Raw genomic sequence first — 23,417 nt, forward strand, 5'->3', positions numbered from 1 at the left:
GGCCTAGTTGCTCCGCCGCATGTGGGATCTTCCCAGACCAGGGCTTGAATCCGTGTCCCCTACACTGGTAGGCGGGTTCTCAACCACTGCGCCACCAGAGAAGCCCACATGCCTTTTAGATTAACACAGGGTAGAGTTTTCTCCCAAATGATTTCTCAATTATATGTTACTTTATAACACACAAATTTTATTTTTAAGAAAAATCATCTTAGAATATTTTTTATTGTTTTTTCCTGAAATATTTTGTACTACTTTTTTTTAATTAGTCACTGGATTTAGAGGAAAATGAGTCTGCTCTGATCAAAATTGGAATTAGTTGATAAGAAAGCCACCCTCTGTCTTTTAGCAATACCCTCCCCACTTTCTGTTATGGAGGGCCCCTAAGAATGAGGTTCTAGAACCACCTAGGAGTTACACTACAAATACAGAGCCCCAGCTCTATTCCCAAGATTCTGGTTCAAGTGTCAGAATCTGCTTTTAAATGTATTACATATTTAAATATTAATAAACCACAAACATTTTCGGAGGTACTTGATCCACACTTTAAGAAACTTCCCTGAAGCTTCTGTGAGCACAGTTAGAAACTACAGACCCAGAATATGCATACGTACTCTACTAGGTGTGCTTCCATATGAACAATAAATAGGAAGAGCTTAATCTTGCTTGAGGGAATGATTTAAGACTCCTAAAAGATCTTAACATTAAACCTTATTTAACCAATAGATGGGCATTTACTGCAGTCAAATAAAATGGATTTGAGGGCCAAGGGCTCAAAATGTTGCTCCTTGGCTTCCAGCTGTGAAAAGGAAGTTGGGTGAAAAAAAGGTTTTCCTATGAGTAAAAAATGATCATAAAATTTATGGTATTTAGCTACAAGCTAATTTACCAATTTGCGTACTAATGTAAAACTGCCTTGTGGCTTCCCTGGTGGCGCAGTGGTTGAGAGTTCGCCTGCCAATGCAGGGGACACAGGTTCGTGCCTCGGTCCGGTCCGGGAGGATCCCACATGCCGCGGAGCGGCTGGGCCCGTGAGCAATGGCCGCTGAGCCTGCGCGTCCTGAGCCCGTGCCCCGCGACGGGAGAGGCCACAACAGTGAGAGGCCCGCGTACCGCAAACAAAACAAAACAAAACTGCCTTGGCTTATTGAACTGATTATGGAGGTCAGAGTACAGGATTCTGAGATCTTATGAAATTACAAACCGTGAGGAATCATTACACAACACTTCCAAATCTTCAATGTTCTAAACATATTTAAATTTGAATTAGCTACAAAGCTCAGATGCTAGGTAATCCAAATACCTTGATTCAATGATAAGCAAATAATTTTTTTAAACAATTCTCAGCTTAGTAAGATTAATGTTTTTTGCCAAGTTTCCTAGTAGTTCCTGGAGCATGAATGGATATATACTCATTTTTCTTCTGTGGTGTGTGTGCGTGTGTTGTTGTTGTTGTTGTTTAACTAGATTAGGGTGCTTTTCCCAAAATACCAAGAAAAGAAATTTTCTATTAAATATTCCCTCTCACTGCATAAGTTAGAGGAAACAAATTTCATCCAACTCCAATCTCAAAAGAACATGCAAATTGCAACTGATGATATTTACATTGAAGGGATTTTACTTTATTTTTTCTCTGGTTGTAGTTAAGAACAATATTTATTTCTAAATAAATATTTAGATTCCAGTTCTAGGGAAAAAAATCATGCCAGGTGCCCTTAGTTGGTCCCTGCTGAGCGGGATGAAGGGAGAATCCACTCACCATGCCCCGTGTTAAGACCATGGCCACACAGAAGAAGCCCTAGAAGAAGAGATGACTATTTCTAATTCATATACAAATGCTGAATGCACCAGCTGTATGGAATGGTGTTACTCTCCCACAAACAAACAAGTAAAAAATAAAGATGCAACCCTTAATTTAGACCCAGAGTGCACTTTAGATCCTCAGGTACAAAGAATAGTCCATTAAAGTGTGAACACAAAACAAGAGATTGTGGCTTAGACTATGACTTTACTTGTTTTTCATCATGGAAATGAAATGGTAAAAGCTGAGACCTTACTGAAGACTCATCTGCACAATGAAAACTTCCCTGCATATTCCTACCCCACCATGACTCTTCTAGATGTTTTACTGCTTCATTAGGTGTATGAAGTGAGAGAATATCTTGAAATACAGTAATGTGATTTTTTTTTCTTTTGCACTTGCTTATGAATATTCCTTACCAACCCAAGCCAGAAGCAATCTTTACTTAGGGTGAAGTGGAATCATAGAAAGTAAAGAGAAAGAAAGAACTGGTGTTGAGCTTTTTGATTTTCAAAACTGGTCTTGAAAACTGTTTCAGACACAGTAGTCTAAAAACCTGGCTTTAAATCTCTAGAGCCAGATACCTGAGAGAGAAAAGCATTTTCTAAATGGAAAATCTCCCCTTTAAATATATAAAAAAAAAGCAACCCATAATTTGGACAAACTGAGCTTGGAGTTCTACTATAAGCCATAGAGTAGAATAAATGATATATAAGAACTGTTTCACAAAGTAAAAAATGTCAGACCTTCCTTGGCTGAAGAAAGGACCTAGAGAGAAGGGGAGAGGAAAACTAGAGAAGATAGAAGTTTAGGAACTGCCCCCTTCTCCAGGATTTTGTCATGTAGAGCACATCCATTCATCATTATCTGATTATTAAGTATTCCTATTTAAAATATATTTAATTTTGTGCCTTGTAGCCTTTAATTCTAAAGCAAAAATATATTGATCCTAATCATCAACTAACTCACTCAACAAATAATTACTGGGACTTAATACATAATGAGCCTTAGAAATAATGCAATAAGTGGGAATCACAGTCCTTGAAATTCCTCAAGGAATTTGCAGTCTATTGGAGGCAGAGGGTGAGGGTCAGAGACAAGTTAAAAGCCGATTATATTCCTTTGCTTATATGCTGCCATGTTTCTGTCTATACTTTTACCTCCTAGAAGTGAGATTCTAGTCTGCCTTTTTCCTTACAGAAATACAGTTTATTAATGAAGTATGGCTTATTTGCACGAGCCACAGAAACTTTCTGAAATTACCCTGTGCTTTTTTACGTCAGAAGCAGCCCAAGGAAATTTTGTATCCTGAAATTTCAAAAATTACTTGCCAACTGTCAAATGTGATCAAAACAAAGCAGTATGAATATCTACTACTCTATTACTTTGGGCATCCTGGCTGCAGACGTTTAAATAAAATGATGGTAAAACTGGAACCATTTTAATAGAACAAAAGGGAGCTCAGAAAACCAGGGTGAAAAAGTCAGCCCAGGGAAAGAAAAATCATTGTACATTTAAGATACCGTGGTCCCCTTGAGTACAAGGTCAAATTGGCCAGGGCAATGATGGACTGGACAGTGGATATACCTTTAGTTTTCTTTGAAGCAGCAACCTAGGAACTGGGGGTCATGAAGCTTTAACTGAGGAGAAGTGTGAAGGCATAAAGGTTTGGAAAAGATTCTCTGTAATATAAATGGGGATTCCTTTGTTGTCTTCAGTAACATTTCCTTGAAATCAATAAAAGGAAAGAGGAAGAATGGGATCTTGTAGGAAGTGAGCACAATATATTTGTGGACAACAAAACGGGGGGAAGGTATGAGTTATTAAACCTCGAAAGAAAAGACCAAAATAAATGATGATAAAGAGCAAAGACTGGAAGAAGAGGGAAAGGGGCAAGGTGTTGGAGGAGCAGCTGAAAAAGGAAGAAAAGGAGAAAAGAAATTTGGAGGGGAAGGAATGAATAGATAATTCTAAAACAACATATTAACAGTGCTTTTCGATGAGTGGTGATATTACAAATAATTTTTCTTTATTTACTCATGCTTTTCTCTGGTTTCTATGACTTTTATAAGAGCATTTACTATTTTTTAAATTTTTTTTTTTAATTTTGTAAGAAAGAGTACACTTAGCTCACTTATGCTCTCACTTAAACCTTCATCTTTACAAGAGCATTAACTTAGGGTAAGGTGGTGTGGCAGGAATTTGGGAACTGCTTAACAAATAGTCCCTAACAGACATGTTCCAAATGCGTGTTCACTTACGTTGTATGATCCACTGACGGCCTGTGATTTTCCTCCCCATGATGAATACTGGTTCCATTACCAAGTCCCCACCTGAATGTGTTTGAATCTTGAATTAATTTTTCTGAGATTGGCTGGTACCATTTACACAGGCTTCCTTTTTCAAAGCTGCAAACTTCCATAGCTTGAATAGGATGGGACAGAGATAAGATGAGCTAATCACAATAAATGTATTAATAAATGGCGATTTCCATCTGCATCAGCACTTTCTTACTCTTGGGGTTTCTTTAAATTATAATCTAACTTTTAAGCATAACTGAAAGAATTAGGCAAATTGTTTACATAATCACTAGAAAAGTTTTAAAGAAATCTAGGTGTATTATATTCAAATATCTATATTAACTGAAATATGGAAATAAATGCACATACTGAAGATTCTGCTTTCATAAAGAAGTGACATTTTAATTCGCTCTGAAAGCAGCAATTTAAGAAATGCCACTCTGTTCTGACACAACACTTACATTGCTTATATGACCTCCAAGTTCTGATAAGTCTGTTCTTTTTTCACAGTATTATCGCAAAGCTAAATCCCAAATTCCAAATTACTTAAATTCAAAGCTATAAGATTTACAACAGCTTTTAGATTGAACCTCTTTCCTTGAAAGTTTTCAATATTCTTGTAATGACTGTATTCTACTATCAAACAAAATTAAAAGTCCAGTGATTTTTTAAATATATAAGTTGTGTGTGAAAACAAATGTTTCTTTTTCTCTCCTTCTCTCTCTCCTCCTCTCTCTGATGTGTTCATGTGTCTGTCTGTCTTAAATCCTCTACTTCTTGAATAAAAGAAAAGATTCAACTCAATGAGGTCTTGTGTATACAATGGAAAGCCTGGTGTGTACTCCAGGTTTTAAATGGCATAAACGGTGACAGCATAGGCTACCACTACTATGGATTGTGCTACCTGGATTCACGATTTAACATAAAATTCACAATTTAACATAAAATTTGAGAAGGAAAACTCCATCAAAAAAAGTGATTTTAATCACGACATTCAGGTGTGTTATTTAATCTCTGATGTTAATATTGATCATATAATTATACTTATTTTGTGAAGAGATTTAGAATTCAATAGACTCCTGTTCATATTATTAAACAAGATTTTAAAAATTGTAGATATTTTAAAAATTAGAGGACATAGAGTTTCAGGCAAGCTAAGATCTGCTGTACAACATTGTACCTACAGTCAACAATACTGTATTGTACACTTAAAAATTTATTAAGAGGGTAGATCTTATATTGTATTCTTATCACAATGAAAAAATTACAAAATATGACTGTAGATGACAAGCCGACTTATCACAATAGTTCATTTTACAAAGACATGGCGAAGGCAAGACACAATTTGTTCAGAACTAAATGGTAATAATTCATGTTTAATCAAAATAAATAAATATCCCCATGATTTTAATAATTTAATAGTAGACATTCATTCAGGACATTTACAGAACTTATCAAAACTTCCCATCCAATCATAAATGGCATTACTAAAATTTCAAAGTTGAACTAAGAAGAAAGTCAGTATTTACTAAAGATGCTCACTAGGTGTAATTAATTAGATTTTGTGAAAACTTTTACAAAGTCGACTTATGTGTGATCAGAAGAGGATTTTAGTGTCTTCCCGTGAGGGAGTCTGAATACCACAGCATCGTCCATTATATCATCTTACATCTGTGATGCACAGTACATCTTTCTGACCAACTCGAGTTAATTACTGTCCCATCTTATTCACAGAGTGAATTAGCTTTGATTTTATGAGGTTTTTTGGCCTGGATTAGTTTATTGTGTATTTGTATTTTTCAAGTTTTAGAATTCCTTGACGAGGCTGACATAAGATAAATTAGAATTTCACTATACGCTATATTATCTGTATGTTCTAAACCGTCAGTATTATCAAGACACTTGATCAATATTATGGTAAATTCACATACAACTTAATAAAGAGCAAGGAAGGGGAAAAAAATCACAAGTGTTTATTCCTTCTGATCCTATGTTTTGCCCATTCAGACACAGATTAATTTTTCTCCTCTCAGTTTGTATCTTTGACTGAGAAGTCCACTTCTAAATTAAATAATTTGCCTTGATCCATTCAGGAGAAGCCATAGATTGGCAAGTGTCAATAAATGAAAACCATCTTTCAACAGTACCTAGCCGTTGAAGTGTCCACACGTATTAGGATTGGTTTTCTTATTAACTCTGCACATTTGACATAGTATTCATTTTATGTGTGCATTTTGACAATGGTAAAATTTGAGCAGATTCATCTAATTTGAGGGTATTATGCTTCTTCCCTAAACATTTCTATTTAGTGATTGTGACAAGCAGAGACAAAAAGGGGGATGAATAAAAATGATAAATGATAGCTCTGGAATCAAGCTAAGTCCATGAAAACAAGTATTTTGAATTTAAATATTAATTTAAAGACACCTCTTGTTGGACATGATACAAGAATGTATGCTGATTCTTCTATCATTTTCTATACAAATAGTCTTTATGTTAAGAAACTGCTTTAAGCCAGGTTGAAATTTTCTAACTAGGACATTATGCCACGCTACTTGAGATAACACTAGTATTTTCTTATCAGTTTTATGGCTATATTTAATGCAAAATTTGGGAATTCACGTACCGCAGGATGATTCATCTGATTTGTCAGGGCAGTCATATCTAAAATCACATTTCTGGATATTTTCAACACATTGACCATCAGACCAGCAAACAAATTCATTGTCGGTACAGTTGTGTGGAGGTAAGTTTACTGGAACTGAAGCTTCTGGTGGAGTTGGAAGGTTCACTGGCAAATTACCTTGAAATAATAGACAAGTATCATTTTGTAGATTTTTCCATTTCTTTAAAGATTTCACACAATAAACTTTATTAAGTATGCTTCACACTCAACATTATAAAGAATATTTGATAGTATTTGCTAATCTGCTGAACTTCTTTATGTAAGCATATAAGTTGGGGTTCATGGCTTTAGTAATGGCAAATAACTTTAGATATCTTTGATTATAAAAATAAGTGAAGGTGCAGATGGAAATTATTGAAAAGCTCTTCAGAGCTCACTGAACAAATGAGAGGCTCAAGAACAGGGCTTGGAAGATCAGCAGGAAAAAGTGAATCCCAGGTGCTGGCGTTAGGAACCAGAGTCAAGGTCAGGTTAAACCTTCTAGTTCACTAGGTGAATAAACTTTGTTCTTCCACTGCTACAACGAACTTAACATCTCCTCTTTGTTTCAGATATCCCCACACAGTTGGGATTCAAGGTTGCAAGATAGACCCAAACCAAAAGTATTCACCCAGAAATATTTAAATAAGCTATAATTTCTGATATTACAGAGTTTAGAAGAAATTTATAGAAGTTGATTAATTTAGACAGTAAGCTATCCAATAAGCACTTATTAATAACATCTCTGTGTCATATACATGGTAGATGTAGTGGATTTAAAGCCAAACATGCTGTCACTGCCATAAAAGAGTTTACAGACTAGTGGATAAGGCAGTCAGGAAATTCTTTCATTACAGTTCCATGGGATAAGTTTAGGATAGAGATTTTAACATGATGGAGGCAAAAATGACACCTATCCCTTAACTCCTGTATTCACATCCTCAGACCATGGTATGTGGTGGGTACACTATCATTGTGAAGTGAGTGAATACATATACAGATGGATGGAAGGATGAAGGAGGGATGGAAGGATGGTAGAAGGGATAGAAGGATGGATGGATGACAGAGTGAGTGAATGAATAGATGAACAAAGGTTAAGATTGTACAGTATATTAAGAGAACACAGGAAAATTCTGTATCAGATGGGGAAGACTTCCTGGCATGGTGATGTTTAAACTAAGTTTTTAGTTTTCATTTTTTTTTAACTTTTTATTTTATATTGGAGTATAGTTGATTAACAATGTTGTATTATTTTCAGGTGTAAAGCAAAGCGATGCAGTTATACATATACACTTTTTAGTTTTAAAGGATGATTTGTTGCTGGGTAGATAAAGAAGGGTACAAGGTCTTTTGAGGCAAGGAGAAAAGATTCATGTGAAGACAGAGGAATGTATTTTCCTGTTGTTTTCTGGAATACTGTGAGAGTTTGACAAGAAGACTATCTTGGGATATGGTAAGAATGCATCTGATGGAGTCATCAGATACGGGACTTGAGAGGAGAGGGTTATCAGGTCACAGAGAGCTAAGTGGGACCAACCAGGATTTTGAAGTAAATATAAAAAGCTGTGGAGAAACACCAAGATACAAAGTTTCCACTTCAAGAAATACTTATCAGGCATTAGCGTGGAGAATGATTTGCTGGTGGCTCTGACATGGGGAAGAGAGAACAGCTGAGCTTCCAGGCAACTAATAAACCAAAGCAGAGATGTTTTGCAGGGGACAGAAAAGACCTGAGCAATATTACACATCCAGTGTCTAGATGACTGGGGATGTGGGTGCTTTGGGGAACTTGAGGAGAGTCCAATAAATAGTACTTTATTTCTTAGCTCAGGCTTTGAAGCAATTAAGAACTAAGACTGACGCGTAGGGCAGCTAGTAGATCAAAATATCAACCTTTTTACAGATGAAGTTGATGCTGGAAAAAAATAGCCTGTATCTGTAGGCAGGTAATCTTTCAGAGTGTGAAACACAGACTAAGTTATAACCTGTGCTGGAAATTTCTATACAGAAGCTGACCATTGTGAACTACAGCAAGGAAGAGCTGAGCACATCTCAGGCTTCCTTCAGCTAACTCTCTCCACAAAAAGAGGAAACTAAGAGACCAGGTATGCATGTGCAGGCTCTCCTTGCAAACTCAACAATCCATTGTTGCTTTTCCACAGTTTACATTAGCGTTCACTGTTGGTGTTTTACATTCTGTGGGTTTTAATAAATGTATAATGACAGGCTTCCCCCATTAGCGTGTCATACAGAATAGTTTCACTACACTAAAAAACCTCTAGGCTCTGCTTTTCTGTCCGTCCCTGCCCCCAATCCCTGGCAAATATTAATCCTTTTACTGTCCCCATAGTGTTTTCCAGAATGTTATATAATTAGAATCATACAGTATGTAGGCTTTTCATGTTGGTTTCTTCCACTTATTAATATGTATTTAAGTTTACTCCAAGTCTTTTCAATGGCTTAATAGTACGTTTCTTTCCAGCACTGAATAGTATTCATTGTCTGGATATTAATCCAGCACTGAATAGTATATCCATTGTCTGGATATACCACAGTTTATTAATCTCCTACTGAAGGACATCTTGGTTGACTGGGCATCTTTTCATATACTCATTTGACATCGATGTATCTGCTGTGGTGAGATGTCTGCTCAGATCTTTTGCCTGTTTCTTAATCTGTTGATTTTCTCACTGTTGAGCTTACAGTGTTCCTTGTATATGTTGGATAACTCCTTCATCAGATAGGTCTTCTCCCAGTCTGTGAACTGTCTTCTCCATCCCTTAAAAATGTCGTTCACAGAGAAGTTTTCAATTTTAATCAAGCATAATTTATCAATTATTTCTTTAAATGATTGTCTTTGGTGTAGTATCTAAAAAGTCATCACTATAACCAAAGTCATCTAGATTTTCTCCTATGTTATCTTAGGAATTTTATAGTTTTGCATTTTAGATTTAGGTCTACAATCCACTCTGAGTTCACTTTTGCGAAGGATATAAAGTCTGTGTCTAGATTCTTTTTTTTTTTTTTCCCACATGGATGTCTAGTTCCAGCACCAGTTTTGGAAAAGACCATCTTTTTCCCATTGAATTGCCTTTACTCCTTTGTCAAAGATTAGTTGACTATATTTACATGGGTAGATTTCTGGCTCTCTATGCTCTTCCAATGATACAGTTCTCTGTTTTTTCACCAATACCACACTGTCTTGATTACTGTAGCTTTATAATAAGTCTTGAAGTTGGGTAGTGTCAGTCCTCCAACTTCGTTCTCCTTCAATATTGTGTTGGATATTCTGGGTCTTTTGCCTCTCAATACACACTTCAGAATTAGTTTTTCTATATTCACAAAATAATTTGCTGGGATTTTGATTGAGATTACATTAACTCTATAGATCAAGTTAGGAAGAATTAACATCCTGAATATAGTGAGTCTTCATGCATGTTTTTGTGTCCTTATCTCAAACATACATGTTCCATTTAAAATATACACTATTTTGTGTCTTAGAAAATTTTACATAAATAATATTCATATTTCTTTTGAATTTGCAATCTTGACTCCAAACATATTTTTCAGATTTATCTCTATTGTTACATAGAGAATCAATTCATTCATTTAACTGGTTAGGGTATTCAATTAAATGAATACCTGGAGTCAAATATTTATTGTATGAATAGTCTGTAGCTGGTATATCTCTTCTCAAGCAGGACAGTAACAATATCTATAAAGTGCGCTACAATGGATGTCTTTGTACATTTCTCTTTGCAAACATATGCCAGAGTATTTCCAAGGCAAGGTACCTTGAAATGAAATTTCAAAGTTATAGGGTATGTAATCAGTCAACTTAAGTAGTTGTTTTCAAAGGTGGTTTACCCACTTCCACCCAGAAACGTGTGCATTTCTCATATTCCAGCCAACACTTGGCATCATCAGATTTTTTTTAATGTTTGCCAGGGTAACAGGTCTGAAATAATAATTCCTTGATATTCTAACTTGTATTTCCCTAATTATTGAGACTTTTTTTTAGGGGCCACACAAGTATCTTACTCTCGTTTTTGACTAACTATTCACATACCCTGCTCTTTTTCTCTACTAAACCCATTGTCTTTTTCTTATTAATTTACAGGTTTAAATTAATCCCATATTCTCCATACTAATCCTCAATCATTTGTCTAAGTGACAAATACGCTCTCCTAATCTAGTCTTGCCATTTTCTATGGTGTCTTTCAGAATAAAAAAACTCTAATTTTAATATATCAATCATTGCCTTTATGGTTTGTGCTTTAAAATTTCACTAAAAGTAATCTTCCCTATTCTAATATCATAAATATGTTTTCTATAATTTCCATGAAATTTTGATAGTTTTATTTTTCATATTTAGATCTTTCCTCCCTCTGGGCTCTACTGTTATCTATTATCTGTGATGAGAATCTAAATACAATTTTTTTTCACATGAATGGCCACTTTTTGATCTATTAGTCTATTGGTGCAACTCAAACTTCTCTCATTTATCATTTTATATTTTATTATGAAATATATTATACATATATAAGAATGAACATAAAATATGTGCCTGGTTTAAAGAAGAAGAAGAATAGCCATATATTTGCCTTCCAGTTTATGGAAATGAAATTCACAAACAGTTTTGAACCCTCCAGTGTTTCCCCGCTGACTCCATCCCCTCATTGGCATCTCTCCTGGTTCACAGTACACTGAAATTTGTGTTTTATTTCTTTGCTTTCATTTGTGTTTACATTTTCTTCATTTGCATATATACCAAATAACGTCTTACAGTGCTTACTTATTAGCTTATGTGACTAAATAACTTATTGTGAAATTCTTAGAATAGTGACCATATACATGGAGCACCATGTAGGTCCTTTTTAAATAAATAAAATGTTGTTTAGATTCAAACTTTAGATGAATGGACTCCACTCTCTATATAATCTGCAACTTGATTTTTTTCTGAACATTGTACATTCATCCATCCAAACTAATGTGTGTTCTTGCAGTTTAGCTGTGTTGACTGCTGTATAATGTTTCACTATATGAATATGTAACATATGTTATATAGCCATTCTACCATCAGTGGTTTTTGAGTTGACTCTGAGGTTTTGTTTCTTTGTACATTTCTCCTGAGGTACCTACATGTGGAATCGCTTGGTCACAGAGGATGCACATCTAAATTTACTAGATAATGCCAAACTGCTTTCAAAAGTAATTGTATCAATTTCTATACTTCTCAGTAGTGTGTAAACATTCTGGTCATACCACATGCTCATCATCCACTGGTATATCTAGAATTACCCGCACGTTTGCCATTCTCTTTGCTGTCTCTTCCCTTTTGCATCTCAGCCCTTGTTGAGCTCATTCTGTCTCCTTTAAATGTTCACATTTACATAGTTCATTTGGTAGGAGTCTGGTGCAGTGAAATCATTTTTTGTTTGTTTTTGGATGTCATGCTCTGAGTGCCTATTTTCACCCTCATTCCTGAAAGAATTTTCCTTTGCTCTAGACTGTTATTTTTTCTCAGAACTTTGAAAATAATTTCAACTGTCTTCCTACTTCCATTCTTGCTATTGTGAAGTCATCTATTAATCTGATTGCAGTTCTTTTTTAACTGTATTTTAATCTCTGGCTATTTTTACCATAATCTTCCCTTTCATTTATTTTTTTCTAATTCATTTCCATAAGCCTAGACCTGGATTTATTCTAATATTTTGCATGAGGTTGAATAGGCTTCTTAAATCTTATATTAATTCTTAGCCATTATATCTTTGAAAATTGCTTCTCCTCCATTTTCTTTATTCTCTCTCTGGAACTCCATTAGCTTTTATGATCTATCCTTCAAGTAAATCTATCCCTTCCATTTTCCTTTTCTATCTCTCTCTGCTGCTCCCTGAAATTTCCTCATAGTTATTCTCCAGAAGACTAATCACAGCATTGATTCAGCTATTTAATTCATCTGCTGGGATTTTTATTTCATTGATTTTATTTCTCACTTCACGATGGCCAATTTGCTACTTCTTTCAAAATTTTCTGGGTTTTTTTTTTTTTTTTGGACATCATGCTATTTTCTTATGGCTTAGAGTCCTTTAATATTTTAAATTATTTATTAGTTTTCTATTTTTTGCATAACAAATTTCCACAAACCTTAGAATTTTAAACTAATAAACACTTATAATCTCACACAACTTATGTAAGTCTGAAACACAGAAGAGGCTTAGCTTGGTGGGTTCTAATTCAGGGTCTCGTAAGATTACTGTCAAGATGTCAGCCAAGGCTGCAGTCATCTGAAGGCTTGACCGGGGATGGAAGACCTGCTTTCCAAGGGGGCTCATGCCTGGGAAGTTAGGCTACTGTTGGCAGGAGGTCTCAGTTCCTGGGCTTTCTCCAAAGGGCTGCTTGTGTATCCTTCAGACATGGTGTCTGACTTCCCCCAGAGTGAGTGATCCAAAGGAAGACAGCAGAAGCCTAGCTTTGGAAATCACACCCAGTCATTGCCACATGGGTCATTAGTTACCCAGGTCAGTCCTACTCATTATGGGAGGGGCCTGGTCCACAGATCATGAATACCAAGAGGTGGGGATTACTGGGGGCTATTTTGGAGGTTGGCAACCACAATTTTTTGTGCTTGATTTTTATGTGAGAATCCTTTATCATCTAGTTTGTAGAAGAGTCCTTCTAGATTAACTTTGAGTTGTTTCTAGATTAACTAGTTGTTAATTAGTTGTTAATCTAGTTGTTTCTAGATTAACTTTGAGTTGAACCCCACTGGTACCTCCACCCAGGGATGATATACCCCTTTTGGCCCTCCTCTCCCCTTTTCCTGCCTCTCATCCATCCTATATTCTCTTTACTCCCTAACTCTGGCAATCACATTATGCTTTATGTTCTATTTTTCTATTTCTCTCATGTGGGCATTTCTCTTTTGTAACCTCAGCTTAACATTTAAAAAAAATGCATGTTACATTTGACATTTCTAGGTATATGTAGTGTTACAGTTTTCAGATCATCTGGTCTGCCACATTATTAAAATCAGTAGTCTTAACTGCATCTTTAGGCCTGGTTTCAATTTATACTAGGAAACAGTCCCTCACTTAAGAAGAAATCATAGACATGCATGGCTATCTTAGAAAAAAGAGGTAGATGAGTCTATATTCAGGAAAAATAGAGACAACTCATTTTCTCTCTCAGAAATGATCCAGGTAAAATGACCTGGATCCCAGGTAGGTAAAAATATCACTACTCTAAAAAAGAAATAGGAAAACCTTAAAATTCTTTGTCCTTTCCTCATTACTCTTTTTTATTCTACCAGAATTAGTGAATCTTAAAAGATAAGTGTAATATGTTTGTATTTGAGAGCACCAAAAGAATTATTGGAAGAAAGTGTTTCTTACTCCAAAGTGCAATTCTGGAAATGGTGGTATAACTGGAAAGATGGAGTTGCCACTGATTCCATGTAGAAGTAAAACAGAGCCCAGACACATGGTTAGACCAAGACATCATGTGGAGCCTGAGGCATGGCAAGGACTGCAAGCCTCCTGACACATCTCTGACCCTCACAGTTGGTTTATACTTTCATGTAAGGAACACGAAGTCAGTTTGTTTTACTTTGCTATGACTCAGAGCAGTATTTCTTATTAAAGAATGCTGCTCTTAACTCAGGTGAGAGGCCCGTGTACCGCAAAAAAAAAATATATATATATATAAATTGTGAACAACCTTAATAGTAAAACATACCGAGAACAATAAGCCCATCTTAGTCAGTCTGGGCTGCCATAATATAATCCCACAGACTGAGGGGCTTAAACAACAATTTATTTCTCACAGTTCTAGAGGCTGAAAGTCCAATATCAGGGTACCAACGTGGCTAGGGTCTGAGGGCTCTATTCCAGGTTATGTCCTTACATGGCCTCCCTTGGTATATGCATGCAGAGAGAGAGAGACCTCACATCTTTTCCTCTTCTTATAAAAGCACTAATCCCATCATGAGGGCATCAACTTCAACAACCCAAATTACCTTCCAAAGGCCCCACCTCCAAGTACCATCACATTGGGGGTTAAGGTTTCAACATATGAAAATTGGAACATTCACTCCATAGCAAAACTTGTGATTTTTTTTAAACCTATGATTGTTTAGAAATGCTGAAGTTGGTAGCAATGGTAGAGTTAATGCTCTTAAAATAAAAAAAACACTAAAAGCTTTGCAGATGAGACAAAATTGAAAGGTGAAATGCAAATAACTGAACACCAAGAAGCAGAGATTAGTCTGGTTTGATCTGATTTTCTTCCACATCCCTAAGCCAAAGGGAAACCAACTCACCTGCACAGCTGTCACCCTAGATGACTCGGGCTCCAGATGGACTCAATGTTCTAATCCCTTGCTCTGTGAATTCCTTGTAACAAATATGATATACTTCATGCTACCCTAGTATAATCTTTCTGGTAAAAATAGATTTTCCAACTTCTTTTATACTAGACTTCCCTCCCGACAGCTATTCCCACACTGGTAATTAAACAAGTAAAAATTTTAACATCCTAAGCCCTTGAAATTATTGCCAGCTTTAGACATATCACAACTGTGTGAATTACTTGACTAATACGCATGGTTGTTCTTTATCTCCAAGTAACAATGCGTATGTTTTTCTTGTGACTTCTGATGTTAATACATTTAATTTAAAAATCCAGAAGTCTACTTGAGGTTTAAACATAATCAATCTTCAGAAAAATTAAAAATTTTAAATATCTACAGCACCAGAAGAAAAGTGTTTCCTATTTTTCCTATTGCACTTAACATAATAACCTGGGGTTACAACCACAAGCTGAAACGACTATACTTAGCATAATCATACTAAAGTGTCTGTGCTAGGTCTACTTCCTAGGATAGTAGGTTTTACTGAAACATAGCTACTCTTTGGATATGATTTATTAACAATTGTGACACAGCTCTTTGCCTCATATGATGCACTGTCTCTTTTTTTTTCTTTCTCCAGTAGCAAATCAGCTCTTTTTTGAAATATTTTTGCTCTACCACATGGATTCAATAAAATTTTCCAGGTAGCACAAGATATTTTCCATATTTAAAGACATTCTACTATCTTTGAAAGTGACTAAAAATAAACTTAACTAGCAGTTGGACAATTTTCAAGCTAAAATTTAAGTATTTCAACAGCTTTCTCCACTTACGGTATTTAACATTTCCTTCAATTAAAAGATGACAAAATTTTAAAGTTTTAAATTTAAAATAGGTTAAACCAGTTATTTGTCGAATTTTATTTTCTGGAAACTTATTGGGTTGGCCAAAAAGTTCATTTGGGTTTTTCATAAGATCTTATAAATAAAATACTAAGTTGCATGGACCATAGGCTTCGGGCAAAATTTTTCCCTAGGTATATGCTCAATCACTTTACGACACTACACCAAAGACAATAAAACCAGAATATTTTAGATTACAATCACTGAGTCTCAAATTTCTTCATTTTTGCCTTGAAGTGTTCTACTGAACTGCAAATATTTCCAACATTTCTAAAATTTTCTTCAGAGGCTATATTTCCTTCTGAAAAATATGGATAAAAGAGGACCTCAAAGCAAAATGCTTTCATTTAATTTACTATCCTGATAAAAATGTAATGGATACACCAAAGCTTAGTATTAGAAGGTAAAAAGCTGCAGGTGGGGCTTCCCTGGTGGCGCAGTGGTTGAGAGTCTGCCTGCCGATGCAGGGGACGTGGGTTCGTGCCCCGGTCCGGGAAGATCCCACATGCTGTGGAGCGGCTGGGCCCGTGAGCCATGGCTGCTGAGCCTGCACGTCCAGAGCCTGTGCTCCGCAACGGGAGAGGCCACAGCAGTGAGAGGCCCGCGTACCGCAAAAAAAAAAAAAAAACCAAAAAACTTGCAGATGATATCTGAAAAATGAACACAAAAGAACTCACACATTTTGCCACTGAAACAAACATCACTCTTTGCAGAAGGAAGGGAGACTTGATCAAGCACAAATAAAGCTGGTGAGATATTGAGGTGAAGGAGGAGGGATGTCAAAAATTCAATCAACTCAGCCAGTTTAGCAATAACAACAACAAAAAACCATTCAGTGGGTAGGGGAGGAACATCATAAAAATTGTTAAGCATTCTCTAAAGAGTTACCATACTTTCACAATTTTAAGGTATCATCAGTTGCAAGATATGTCACTGACTTAGTAACAACTTTCCTGGGAAAAGAAAAACACTAATTCCTTGGACAGTGATACTCATTCTAATAATTAGTAGTTCTAGTAACTAATAAATCTAATACACATGCTGGATTCTGAAACTTTAACTTTGATGAAAAGTGAGTAGGTATTTTTTTTCAGTTTGCAAACAGTGTGTTGTGATGCTATGTCGTCACAGATTTATTTTTCCAAATAACCCAGCTATCTCACCAATAATCTTGGACACAAGAAAGAAAACTCCTGTTGCATGTATTCTGCTAAAAGACACACACTCCTTGCTTTTCTGATGGAAGATGGAAGGAATAATGCAAAACAGATACTTCCTTTGGGATAATATTTTAAAATCTGAATGTCTGGCAACAGTTCTTCCTAAATCTACTCTGAAGGTCTAATTCAAGGTGAAGGGAAAGCTATTTAACTTTGCCATTATTCCACATCATTATCTACTCTGGGAACAGACAACATCATCACACACCGATGCAAAGAATCATAGGATTCTATTGCATGGTTAAGATTGTCTACTTTCCCTAGAAATGTAATTAATCTTGCATAAACAGCTGTTTCTCTATTTTCCTCCTGAATTAGATTTAAAATGATAATCTATATCATCAAAGTATTAAAACAAAGGAGATACGATCCATTATTGAGAAGGGATTTGAAAATTGTTAGAAACAACTAGAAGTTAGAAAATGAGAGACAACCTAACCTAGAGGAACAAGTAATGATGGTCTAGGACAAAGTGAAAAGAAACTAAGTTTATGGCATAAAAACTATTGAGGAAAATTAATAAAAGTTTGCAGTTAAGAAGCTCAGTCATTCGAGTCAACAGCGTTTTGAACCAAGGTCATGGCAGAGGTAATGGAAAAAGTAGAACAGATGTGAGAAATATTTTGGAGTTTAAGGGGAAACTTAAAAGTTTAAGGGGAAAGCCAAAGACGACTATAGTATTTCAACCCTGGGTTGCTCAAGGATACTGAGGTCATCAAAAGGAACAAGGGAGACGTAGGGGAAAGAGAAGTTGATTTTGAGGAAATAGGTAAAAATGAAATAATCTCCTCCTTTTTAGTCACTTTTAGTATAAAATAAAATTACAGGTTACAAATCTGCTCTTTGGACATGAGGTCGATAGTTTGTGTTTTTTTTTAGTTTTTTATTTGTTTTGTTTTGTTAATCAAGGAGGAAACATGCTGTAGATAATGTTCATGTTGAAAGCAAATCAATGTCTGTAAGTGAACCTACGCGGACTGATCCCACCTCAGCTAACATGATGTCATGACAAAACACTGACTGATAATCAAGAGCAATATTTCTATTAAAAACCTAATCTTTATTTTCGTTTTCATCTTATGGTAAGATCACATCAGCTTCCTTTATGAAACCTATGGCTTCAGCAGGCTTTGTGGTTTCTGCCCTGAGTTTCTTTTGCTATGAAGCCAACATGAAAACCATGCAGTTCAGTCTTTAAAATTCCATATTTTTCTTCCAAAACTTAAAGCAGAAAATTGGGACTAATGGTGTGTAACTGATATTTCACATCTCTGCCCTTGTTTCTGGCAGCTCTTTTCCCTCTACCTTGGAAACATCAGCCCCAGAATGCATGTAGCAGGATAATTAAAGCAGCAACAGTAGCAACAATGACTTGTGTTCCCTTTCCGTATTCTTTTTTGTTCCCCTCTGCCACTGGGGTCACAGTCATTCTCCCTAAGCTAAGACTGGGAGGCGATTTGGCCCTGAAATCAGACCCCTTAGGTGAAAAATCTCATTCCTACCCTCAATTGTGCATTCTTACCCAGGTCACCGATGCCCTTTAAGTTTAGTTTTTCACACCCATAAAATGGAAATTGCTTTTTCTTCCTTGGGTGGTTAATGTATTTGATGAACAATATAATAATAGTGATAAACATTATGATCCAAAGAAGCAGACATTGTACTCTGCCACTTTATAGCTAGAGAGCCTTGGGCTGGTTAGCTCCTTCTCAGTTTGCTCCCTAAACTTGGGATAACAAAGGCATCCATCCTATTCAACATTCAAGATCTCTTCACCTGTGATGGACCAGGCACTGTTTTGTACTCTTAAAAGAAAATAGGATTATGTGAGATGATACACAGAGTGATATATGGTATTAATGTAACCATTTATCAGCTCCCTCCCTTCTAAGGACTTTCTGTATTCTCAGCCCCTGCCAAGTTCCCTGTCTGTGGCAAATACTTCCCTGAGCCATTGTCGGGCTTGGTCACTTGACTTGCTCTGACCAATGGAAATGAAGACACATGATGCCCTAATAAAAGCTTTAAGTATGCTTTCTTTTTCCAACCCTCTGACTTAAAAACAGAATGTGTCAGACAGGGACTTGGTCCATCAGCCTGGGTCGCATATAGACAGGACCCACAGAACAGAGATACATAAATTGAACTACATAGAATTATACAGAGCTATGAACAAGAATTACATGCTGCTATTCTTCTACGCCAAACCACACACTTAAGAGTAAGAAATAAATGCTTGTGATTGTAAGCCACTGAGATTTGGCTGTCAGCAGAAGCTGACATACAACATAGTGTCTTACATATAGAAGTAATTAACATTTTAATAATAATAAATTAAAATATATAAACACTTAAAAAGATATAAACATCTCTCCACCTATCCACCCACCTATCCAACAGATGTTTATCGAGTATTACTATGTGTCAGATACTGTTTATGCTACTGAAGGTATGGCACTGATCAGATAAAATCCCTGCTCTCATGCCACTAACATTATGGCGGAAATAAAATTTGACTATAAGGGGATGCGTGTTGTGGATAAAACAGGGGAAGGAGACAGAAAATGTCAGGTAAGGAGATAAGAAGAGGTGTGTGTGTGTGTGTGTGTGTGAAAGAGAGAGAGAGAGACAGACAGACAGATTGAGAGCAGGTTTCACTAGAGAAATTTTCCAACAGAGATCAGAAAGAAGTAAGGGGGTGAAGGGGATATCTGAGGGAAGTACATTCCAGGAAGAGAGAATAGCAGGTATAAAAGCCCCGAGGCATGAATGGGTTGGAGTGCTCAAGGACCAGCCAAGAGGTCTTGTAGTTGAGAGACATCAATTAGAGGCACATTGGCAGAAAGTAAAGTCAGAGCCGTATGAGAGGGCCGGTCATTTATTCCTTGGAAGTTATTGGAAGAAGTTTGGCTTTTGTTCTGAATGAGATGGGATGTCATAGGAAGACTCATGATAGGGTAACATGAGCTTATGTAAGTTTGAAAAGGATCATTCTGGCTGCTGTTTTGAGAAGAGATTATGTGGTTCAAGGGTAGAAGCAGACAGATCATTTACAAAGCAACCACAATAATCTGTATAGAGACGACAGTGGCTTGGACCAAGGGGAGAGTATCAAGAGCAACGAGAAGCAGTAGACTCTGGATATATGTGAAGGTAGTGGCTCATCAGATTTGTTGATGAAGAAGAAGCAACTGGAGATAAACTATCATCTACTGAGACAGGGAGGCGTGCAAGAATGATCGGATTGAGGGAGCAATGGGTCATCAAGAATCTACTTTTAGACACTGAGGGATAAAGGTAAACTTGTTGAATTCTGGTTCCCTTCTGCTGGCTTTCCAGAGAAGCATTTGGCTTTCTGCAGAGTTTCACAGAAACCACTGCACAGAGAATGGTAATTAATCCTGCCAGAATGATGAGGTGGAGAATCAGAGGTATGACATTAGCTACAGCAGAAAGAACTGGAATCCAGCCCTCTGATTATGTCTGGGGAGAGGCTGGTACTCCTCTGACCAATAACGCTACACTGTGGTGGACCAGGGCTGCAGGTTAAGTTTTCAGCACTTGAAAGTGCTCTCCACATGGATTATTGTGATTGATTTTTAAATTATCCAGCCTCTGATCACTCTAGGAAGGAGACTGTGCTTTCTCTTGTCATGCAATTAAAAGAGTCTACAACCTCAGTCCCAGGAGTTTGAATTTCAGCCCTTTTAGATCATTATGCACTGCCTAGAATGAGTTTCCCCTGGGGTGTGTTTGTTTTAGGTTATTTTCCCTAGTTATCGTTGAGATGTCTAGTACATCTAAGTTTGGATGTTGAGTAGGTGGTTAGCATCTAAGTCAGGAGTTCAGGTGAAAGGTTGAGGATGGAGATATAAATCTGGAAGATATGTATTAGATTTTTAATGGAAAGAAGTCCATAACTTGGAAGGGAAATGACTGGCAACAATCCTCAGGAATATTTAAAGTGCAGTCCGAGAGTAAAACATCACTGAAGGTACCTGAGAGGTTATTAAAGTCTCCAAAACAATGTGATTATAAGGCAACCAATTCTGTTCTTATAACCCCCCAAATATGATGGAATTGCAGTTTAACTTCAGACACGATTTCCTAATATTTTGCATATGATAAGACACAAACACAACTGATTCAAACCTCTTTACTATGTTTGCAAAGATTTTAGACTAATTACTAGAAAAGATTCACAACCTTTTCCAGGGTTAATATATTAGTAGAATAGAATAGAACTGAGAGTATTTTTGAATATTTCTGGAAATGAAATATTGATTTCCTTGGCAGTTGTTTCAAGTAAACAGGTTTGAAAAAACTCATATACTAAAATATCCTTCCTTACCAGGGTAGAGGGTGCAGTCCATAAATGACAAATCATCAATTGCAATGTCTCCAGTGAAGCCATCTCCCACTGAAGCTTCCACTGAAATCTAAGAACAATATAAGAAATTTGTTAATACTGTGAAGGAAATTAATTTCTAGAAACTCATGGTTGAAAAGGAATTCAGAATTTACCTAAAGAAAACTCTCTTCTGAGCCATTAAAAACATAGTTTGCAAAAGTCTCCATAAGTAGGTATCTTGTCTCTACCTGAATACTTCCAGTAATAGGAAGCTCCACACCATACTGGGCCCATTAAATCCATGAAGCCCATTCTGTTTCTGGTGAGTATTGATTTTTTGAAATTTCAGCATATCAGATTGATATCTACTTCCTTTTAACTTTCAACCATTAATTCCAGACTGGTCCTGCTTTCTTCTGAGCCTTTAAGTATCTGAAGGCAAATTACGGAACCTTTTCCCACCGTTGCCCCAGCAGTTCAGCTGTTTCCAAGGTTAAACCTCTTCATCCTTCAAGAAACCAAATTTGTTGCCAGAGGTACTCCCTACAATGCACATTTTGAAGAGCTTTAAAATTTTTCTCCCGTCGACCTTATTCTGTAACATTTTATGGAACTGGCTAATCGTTATTAGATCTCCTTCAGAACCTCACTAATCACAGTGAACTCAGATGACATCGGTGCTTACAGGAGCTGCAGTTCCACTGAAACTCCAGTAAAATGTGAAATACTGACAAACCACTATAGTATATGGCAGATTGTGATTAGGGCTGAGACTTACTATGATAGAATTAATCATGATGAATTATTTTAACACTCATGCAAATATGCTGCATACTTACTAGGAATCCTGCTATAATTCAATAATGAAGGACATTAAGCAAGCTCAAACTTAAAAAACACATTCCTTTTTTCCACTATTACATGAATATATGTTTCTGTTTCATTTTTCCTCACAAATGCTATATGTGGAAGTTCAAATTTTATTTCATTTTTCAAATTCTATCCTCCATTAAAAGTTGTTTCATACATTATTTATTCCTAATTAAAGAAGATAATTAAAAGGTCAAATTACTGACCTTAAGCCTCTTGACATCTTCCACCAACTTTCTAGGTTTTCTTGAGAACTACCAGAATTTTCTCCTTTATTTGTCACTGAGGAAATGACTCCATTTGGAAAAGGTTTATTCATTTAATTAATGGGCAAATATAGTTCACCTAATACTGCCTGGGGAACAGGAAGTCTCCTACTGCTTTAAAATGGGTCACCGCAAATATAAAATGCACCCTCCTTTTCACCACCAGCATGATTAAAAGAAATAAGCAGAGAAAACAAAAACACAAAAAGAATACTCAGTACAAAATCATACAATCATTCTAATAAACAAAAAGCCAGCAGTCAGAATTTGGCAGAACATACCGTAATAAAGTATCTTCTGTTTTATAGGGAAAAAAGACTGCAGTTGGGTGAACAATAGGGAAAAGGTGTAAGCAAGGACTGATTAATAACTAATACACTAATTAATTACAAATACATTCTTTGGATAAATATTTGTCTATCCCAATACAATACAGGACATGGTAATAAAAAGCTCAGAAGATGCAAGAAAAAGGAAAAACTAGGATAAATAAAAATAAACACTACCAACGTGACTACACTGCTCATGATTATCTTAGTTTATTCATGAGAAGGGATAGAAAATTGATATAAAAGAATCTCAAGTCTATGAAAAGCATACCTGTACATATAAATATCTGTAAGCTAACTTTAGGGATATATACACATACATAGCTCCATTTGAGCGTGTAGGTGGACTTAACTGTTCCAAAGCAT

At 36.2% G+C, this 23,417-nt stretch overlaps 1 protein-coding gene across 1 annotated transcript in view; it reads right to left on the reverse strand.

Annotated features, from left to right (window-relative positions):
* Positions 1–23,417, reverse strand: part of MALRD1 (MAM and LDL receptor class A domain containing 1) — a 589,021-nt gene that overhangs the window by 379,416 nt on the left and 186,188 nt on the right. The window contains exons 18-20 of the mRNA XM_049705518.1: positions 21,587–21,661; positions 6,725–6,901; positions 4,060–4,222 (exon numbers count right to left, since the gene is read on the reverse strand). Coding sequence (XP_049561475.1) covers positions 4,060–4,222; positions 6,725–6,901; positions 21,587–21,661 — 415 coding nt within the window. The remainder of the gene's footprint in view (positions 1–4,059; positions 4,223–6,724; positions 6,902–21,586; positions 21,662–23,417) is intronic.

This window comes from Orcinus orca, chromosome 2, assembly GCF_937001465.1.
Source record: "Orcinus orca chromosome 2, mOrcOrc1.1, whole genome shotgun sequence".
In the NCBI taxonomy this organism is placed as follows: Eukaryota; Metazoa; Chordata; class Mammalia; order Artiodactyla; family Delphinidae; genus Orcinus; species Orcinus orca.